General features: G+C 56.0%; 1 protein-coding gene across 1 annotated transcript in view; it reads right to left on the bottom strand.

The window, feature by feature from the left end:
- Positions 1–7,293, bottom strand: part of TNPO3 (transportin 3) — a gene marked incomplete at both ends in the record, with an annotated part of 26,284 nt that extends 18,991 nt beyond the window's left edge. The window contains 5 exons of the mRNA XM_009334183.1: positions 173–316; positions 4,461–4,617; positions 5,455–5,528; positions 6,398–6,598; positions 7,162–7,293. Of these exons, the coding sequence (XP_009332458.1) occupies positions 173–316; positions 4,461–4,617; positions 5,455–5,528; positions 6,398–6,598; positions 7,162–7,293 (708 nt within the window). The remainder of the gene's footprint in view (positions 1–172; positions 317–4,460; positions 4,618–5,454; positions 5,529–6,397; positions 6,599–7,161) is intronic.
- Positions 7,294–7,799: the final 506 nt, after the last annotated feature.

The raw sequence follows: 7,799 nt of genomic DNA, 5'->3' as shown, positions 1-7,799 counted from the left end.
TGCTCTCCATCCCTTCATCCCCCAGCCTGTCTTGATAGCGGGGGTTGCCCCGACCCGGGTGCAGGACCTTGCACTTGGCCTTGTTAAACCCCATGAGGTTCACACGGGCCCACTTCTCCAGCCTGCCCAGGTCCCTCTGGATGGCATCCCATTTCCCAAGAGAAACACTCACCAGCACCTCGAAGAGGAGTGACAGTAACTTGCTGTTTGCCATGAAGGTGCTGTCCAGGACACCCAGGTTGAACCAGCTCCCCAAGCACCGGAAGATTTTGATGAGCATCTTCTCATCATTGCCTGCTTTCTCCACGCACGTCATCTACGGCAGGACAAGGAAGAACTGCTTAGGACCTCAACTCCAACACATAATTTCACAAGCAAAATAATAAATTACTTTTGGAAAGCCACCTTGGAGTCTCCACAATCAGCATCAAGAACTCCCCCCGTGAATCTCAGCAAGATACAGGGGGCCTGGGACAGTCAGCAGTGATCCCTCCAAGAGGCACACACACAACTTTCGGCAATCAAGCAGCAGCGTTGTACGTATGTGGAAGCAGCACTCTGACCAGAAGACACCCGAGGATGCCCACATCAGCAGAGGGGACTTCTGCGTCTAGCTAGGGTGACCGTGTCCCCACCCCGGTTTTGTAACCAGGAACATAGAGACAGTTCTGCAAACATCCTCTCAAGAGCGTGTGGACTTTGAGCATCCTCTCCAAGTCCACGTGAAGCACGTTCAAGAAAGCAGACTGCTTCCAACATCCCCGTCCCCAGGGAACGTAGCCCTTGGACTTGGTGAGATGTAGGGGCAAGAGCCAAAAACCTCTCGGTCAACTTCAGCTGCTGTTTCAGAAGCGAGAGAAGCAGGCTGAGTGTTTTCATTCACTCCCAGCCCATCAGTTTTCTGCAGAATCCTGTCTCAGACTGGTGGAGCACAGACACGAATGCGTTTCACACGTGATGAATCCCTAACCTCACTCAAATCTCAATTCGATACTCCTCGCCACAAAAACAACCGCTGCCAAAGAGAAGATGGGTCCTGAGGGTCAGACCTACCCCGAAGGCCAACCTGAGGACGCTCCCGACCACGCCACCGCAGTGTCAGGGACGGGATGTGGGTCTGGCAGCAGCCAGCTCTCGTCTCCAGCGACGGCCGACGCTTCTGCCGCGCAACAGCACCTAACAGCGACCCTTAACCAAAACCTAACACCAAAGGAAGCCCTGACCTCGCCAGGCTGAGGGAAAGGAAGAACAGATGGACAGGGAGGACCTGGAGAAGGATCCCAGATGCCCTTCTCCCCAGAAGAGAGCCTAGACCGGCCAAGCGATCCTGCACGTGAGAGCTTCCAGAGATCCCCACTCCTCGCTTGACACTTCAGTCCTGAAGGCGGAATGCCGTACCTCATCACAGTCCCTGTACAATTTTTTAAAACCCCATTTTGTAACTCAAGAGAGTGAATTCAGCATTTAAATCCTACAGAAAATATTTAATTCTGCTCTTCAGGCAGGTGGTTGAAATGCCTGTGCCGGGATTTACCACGAAAGCTCCGGGCAGATGCAGAGGAAGCCTGAACAGAAAGTCTTACGACAGGGCTGTGACCCTCGGCCACCCAACCCCGGCGCCGCGCATCGCCTCCGGTAAGGCTGCGAGCAGCCCGGAGCGAGGTGACGTTGCCTGTCTCACCGATGTGACAGCCAGACTTCTCCGAGACGTCCTAGGAAGAGAGCCGAGGGCTGGAGACGGCTCGGAGGGACGGGCAGGGCGCAGGGATTTGGGGGAGGTGAAAAGAGTTTCAGAACCCAGTGAGGACTCGTTCGAAGACAACTAAGCCTACGGAAAAAGTGGAACTGGGCTCCCCTAATGGCTGTGGTGGTAACGGCATGGACCTCTGCTGTGATAAATACAGCTCGAGGGGGGAAGAGAGCCTTCCCAAGCAAGACCTGAGCTACTGAGCAGAGGACACAGCTCAACTCTGTGTCCTGATACGTAGGACGAGAGGAAACGGCCTCGAGTTGCGCCAGGGGAGGTTTAGGTTGGATGTGAGGAAAAATTTCTTCACCGAAAGGGCTGTCAGGCATTGGGACAGGATGTCAGGGGGAGCGGTGGAGTCACCGTCCCTGGAGGTATTGAAAAGACGTGTGGACGTGGCGCTGAGGGACGTGGTTTAGTGGTGGGCTTGGCAGCGCTGGCTTAACGGTTGGACTGGATGATCGTAAAGGTCTTTTCCAACCTAAACGATTCTATGATCCTTGATCGTCACGATCCCCCTTCCTTCGGAGTTACCGGAGTAACTCCGGAAAATGAAGCCTCCTTCCCAGGCCGCCGTGGGAAGAGCCAAAGCCGGACGTTGCACAAACACGAAACGTCCACCAGAAGCATCTGCCACGCTCGTACCTCTATTCCAGATACTCTCCGTGGCTTTCTTAACCACGGCCCCGCAAAAAGCAGCGTGGAAACAGAACGGGGACCTTCTGCGAGGGTTTCAGGCCAGGGGCAAACTTAAACCGAGCCCTCCTTACCCCTGCTCCACCCTTTTCTCCAAATTAAACAAAGGGAAACTGCTGGGGGTTGAGTTTGTGTCGGGTCCCATCAGAGAAGGGGATTCAGAGAGGGAAGGGATGTCGGGGAGGGACTGCAGGTGACATCCGAGAGGCAGGAGGGGATAAATGAAATGGCAGGTTACACGGGTCTGGAGGAAGATGAAGCGACGCGCTGCAAGAAGCGAGGCTCCTCTGGGCAGAGAATCAGCTCCCAGGGAGGGCATCCCCCTTCTCCCTGGCTCCTGAGAGCAAGCCCAGAGCCCCCCGCCTATTTCTGTGTGGCACGGTGCCGGGGACGCGCAGAGAAGCTGCACGCCAGAGCTAGAAAAGCCGTGAAGAAGTATTAATTGAGGAGAAGAGAACATGGGCGCATGTAAAAAAGCTTCGCTCATCAACGAGAAGGAAATCTAAAGGACAGCCTAACAGCAAAGGGTAGGCGGGTGTCAAAGGGAGACTGAAATTCTGCGATTTGGAGAAATGGCATCAAAACGCACAGCAAAACCACGGGTCACTTCACGTGGATGAAGTATTAAGGGTCCTAAGGTTCCTTCTATCTTCAACAGCTACAACTCCATCGACAGAGGAATACTGACCAGCGGGCTAGCAGGGCAAGAGGGAGGCGGCTGGAAGAGAGACGGGGGGGACCACAGACCCCCAGCGTGCAGGGCAGCCAAGGACGGGAAGACGGGGCTGCAGAGCAGAGAGACGATTGCTGACGAGACACTGCAATTAAACACAGCAAACCTCGGCTCCGTCTGGAGCACGGCGACATTAACCGGCTGCTTGGTGGAATTACAGACTCGATTCGCGCTGCCGAGGGTACATTATCTTTCCTTCTTTAGATAAGCACCGTGGAACGGTAGACATTTACGGGAAGCTCTGGAGGCTACGGCACACGCTCCATTTGAAGCTTGAGGCAAGGGATCGGGTTGGCTACTCATTTACTGAGCTCAAACACCACTGACGAACACGAGAAGTCTCTCTGGAAAGGAGGGAGCCAGCAAGGAGCGTTTCTTTCCGGTCCCTGAAGCAGTTCACCTCAACGCTTACTCGCTCCTCCCCAAACTCGCCCTGTTTTGGGGCCCACAACACTCTCGTCGTTGGAGAGCGTGAGTGCTCCCTGGAGGAGGAGGCCTTTGAAGAAGAACCAGGAGATGGAGCTGCAGTCTCCCTGCTTGGCCAATGCCAACTGTGCCCTGCAGCTAAAGGCATAACCTCAGCTTATCACGCGATGATCAGAAATTGGGCACGTACTTAACGTTGGAAAGGGGCACGAGAAGAGAGAGAAATCACAGGCTTTAAGTACCTGCACGCCCTTCTTCTACCACAGAGAGAGAGAGAGGTGTGTGAACCTAGAGATGATCTAGAGATGATCTAGAGATGATCTAGAGATGATCTAGAGATGATCTAGAGATGATCTAGAGATGATCTAGAGATGATCTAGAGATCTACATACACACCCCCATAATGGGCTGAAGCAATTTCGTGCTTAACCATCAAATAACCCGAAACTACCTCGGCCTGCACAGGACTCCAGTCCTCGCCAGCGACCGAACCGACAGTCCAGGAGACTAAAGAAAGTCCTGAACTAAAAACATACAGCGCCAGAAGGCGCACCGCACTCCGCACCGCCAGCTAAACCAACGCAGTCCTCACACGGAGAGTCCAGCTGAGAGGATGAGAAAGCTATTAAGTCTCCATAACTAGCTCCGTTTTCAATCCAGGGCTGACACCAGGGACCTGACCGTGACTTTGATCTGCTTGGAACCGAAATACAGAAAATCAGCTTGTTTCACACAGACCAGCTTTTTGATCGCATCCAACCTGGAATAATCTGGATCGGTGATGTGGAGGGGGGAGAAGAAGCTGCATGAACTTCTTTAGCAGCTGACCGGGGCTCGGCCGCTGCTCGGTCTCCTTACCAGCAGAGAGATGACCGTGCTGGAATAGTACGCCAGATCTTCTATGATTTCAGTCCGGCGGTTGGCTCCGATGCGCAAGGATCGGCTGTGAACCTCTTCTGGCAGCACCGTGAGGATTTCCAGCAGAAAGGGCAGCGATGTCACGTCGTTGCTGTACCTGAAACAACGGGGAGGGAGGACAGCGCGTGAAGGCAGGCGAGAGCCAAGCGCGCGCAGACAGCCTGCATACCGGCGAGTAGGTTAACAGCGCCGCGAGAGACGGAGGGGCTTTTCAAAGAGATTCGGCACAAGCGTTATCGCAGACGCTCTCCAGCGCCCAGCTGCGAGGGCAGAGCGCCGTCGAGAGGAGTCTCTGCCAGTGGTTTAGCTCACGAGTTCCGACGGAAAAATGGCAAAAGCTTTCCCAGCCCACCAGCACGTCACGTCCAAGTGCCATCGCCCAGGCAAATCGAGTTCCCTCCCGCTGCAGAAATACCACGGGACCACCGCAGCACGGTCATCCGCCCGAACAAGACAGTCTCAGCGTGTGGCATCCCGTGTCGGCGAACAGAGGACAGCGAAAAGCGCCGTCACGCGGAAATTGGGCGTTACCCCACCAGCCCAGCGAGCGCCTCGGGACGCCCGACAGCAGCGGCGACCGCCTCGACCTCCCCGTTGACTCCTGCGCTACGGCTGACGCCGGGAGGGGACGAGGGATCACCCCCTAACAAAAACGGGGATGAGGGAAATCGCTGAGGCTCAGAGAGCCGCGTCCACGGAAGCGCGCACGGCCCCTCCGTCGCACAGAGCCACAGACAGACCCACCCCTCCCTCCAGCCCATCTCCCTGCCCACGATCCAAAACGCTTTAAATTATTAATCAAGAAAGCAAGCAAGCTTTCCTGTCGTCGGGCCGTTCGCCGCTGCGTGCCTTTTTGGACCGTGCAGGCCCACCCACTCAACGTTTTTTCACTCGAGGAACAATTTAGAGTTTAACGATAGGAACGACTACTTACTTTTCAACCAGTGTTTGTACGCAGCCTTTCCAAGACGCCATTTGCAGGGCAAGGTCTGCTATTGCTAAAGCAAGCTGAAAGGGCAAGAGGAAAAAAAAAAAAGAACAAAAAACGAAACACAGCTAAGTGTGGTGACTGACGAAATCTGCCCGACAGCACAGGAGAACGTCCTGAGCTCGGCAGGGCCGGCAGGGAAGGCCGGGCCTGCAGAGGCAGGGTATTAATGCACAACATCCCTCTCGCGTGCGCAAACCCCTGCGGTCAGCTGCGGAACGCCCACCGCCCCCGACGGGGTGATACTCTCCGCTGGGCTATTTAGGGGCCGAACAGGCACCCTCGCCTCAGTCTGCGTGGCGGAGCCGCGTCGATGAGGTGCAGGGGTAAGGGGAACGCCGTACGGAGAGCAAAGGGATTTCCGAGAACACGCCAGCGCCTCGGGAGAAATCCCCCCGGTCACCGGGGGGGTGATCAACGTTCTGTCTCCGTTGGAGAGCACAGGGAAAAACCCCAGGAAGGGCTGCTCCTCCTTCTCACCCTCTCCAAACAGCAAACAACAGGATAAAGTAATTGATTTAACTAATGGCACCGAATAACGAAGGAGGGCAAACAATCCTGTACGGGGAAGGCACGACCGGGCTGGCTGCAGGCATCGACCTTCTCTGTTCTCCATGTTGGAGGAAAAGCAACCAAGGGAGACCAAGGGCTTTGTCTCAGAAAGAGTCAGAAGCGACGAAAGCCGGAGCCGGCCACCATCGGTGTGACCCGCAGGCAAGCAATTACTGTGCGGAACGGCTCTGTGACACAAGCCTGCGGCTACCAGCCTGCTCTCAACGGCGAGTTAGGACTGGACGGTCCTGGCTTTACTGCCGAGAGCAGCCTCAGGCCTCTCTCGCTCGCAGACATTTACAGAGCAGCTCCTTCCACCCCTCTGCGCGGCACCTACCTGGGTTACGATGACCGGCGACAGGTCTTTCAAGTTCTGGATGTGGGACAGCAAAGAGTCCCGTAACGAAGCGTGGGAGTCCGTGGGGAGTTCGTAGAAGGATGTCTGTATCTTCATCTTCATGGTCTGCGCCGCGAAGTAGCACGACTCCACATCCTGACGGATCTGCAGCAACTGGTCAGAGATCTCCCAGGCGTGGACCTGGAGGCAAAGCACGGCAATCGTCAGAGAGCGGGCAGGGGAACGTGGAGCAAACCGAGGAGGTACCAGCAGGCTTAAGGGAAAGCCCGAATTCCCCCAGACGAAAACGCATCCTCCTTCTCCATCAAAACACCCCCGTCATTTTCACCAGGAGAGTCCCTGCCGCGCTGCTGGGGGGGCCCGGCTAACGAAGGCGCCGGGGCAGCGACACCCGCCGGACGAGTTGAAGGAGCAGATCAGCTTCCAGCACACACCTGGCATCGGCGGAGACGCGCACGGCCTCGCTTACCACAACCCCTGCGGGAGGGCAGATTAGAGAGCGGATCTGATGCCCGTCCTTGCAGTAAAGAGCAACAAAAGAGGCTTTTTCGGCCTAAGGTGGATAACGGCTGCGCCTATTACACAGCAATAAAAGCGGAGAGAGCCCAGCAAGGGACAAATGGAAAAAGGAGGATTAGATAAAGGTCTCCCCAGATCAAAACAGCGATATGTAATTGCAAGATTGAAGCCGCCGGGCCCATCTCAGAGCGCACACCGGGACCGGCGACTCCACAGCAGATTACGGATGCGCCGAAGAGCTCGGAGGAGAGCCAGCGACGAGGGGAAACCATCGCCTGCCCGGCCTCGGAGAGGCAACCAACGGCCGCCTGGCTGGGACGAGACCGAAGGCTTTGCCCTTTGCGCCGGTCCAGAAGCTACGGGGAAAGAGAGCTGGGCGAGCCAGAGGAGCGGCGGGCACCGCCGGGCAGACCCCGTGCCGCCCTCGCCTCGCCGAGATGGGGGAACGGTCCCCCCACGGGGGACCAGCCCTTTACACCCCAGGCACCGTTTAGACCTGCTGAAGCATCCGCTGCGGTTGGGGGGACAAGGGAGCCAGTCGGGGAAGGAAAGCTTGGCCGGGCCACCAAGCGTCACCAAACCCCGCCAAGGGACGGCAGGGCCAGCGGCCGGAGCACTTCGGGCACGGCTTAGGAAGAAACCCTCGGACCCGGGGACTCCTGTTAAGGAAGGAGATCTTCAAAGGCCTCAGACGGTCAGTAAAATACTCCTCCTTTCCCGAAACATCTGCAACACATTTTAGTTTTGGTAAGATCGTTCGGTTTTTTCCTTAAAGATCACGACGAACGCTTTATTTTTCCAAAACACTTGAAATCTGAATTTCTGTGCACGCTTAAGCTCGAAGTAATCGATTCGCACGATT

The sequence above is a fragment of the Pygoscelis adeliae genome, unplaced genomic scaffold, assembly GCF_000699105.1.
Source record: "Pygoscelis adeliae isolate BGI_AS28 unplaced genomic scaffold, ASM69910v1 Scaffold1131, whole genome shotgun sequence".
Classification (NCBI taxonomy): Eukaryota; Metazoa; Chordata; class Aves; order Sphenisciformes; family Spheniscidae; genus Pygoscelis; species Pygoscelis adeliae.
The sequence above is the reverse complement of the archived record's forward strand: the minus strand, read 5'-3'. Positions and strand labels throughout refer to the sequence as shown.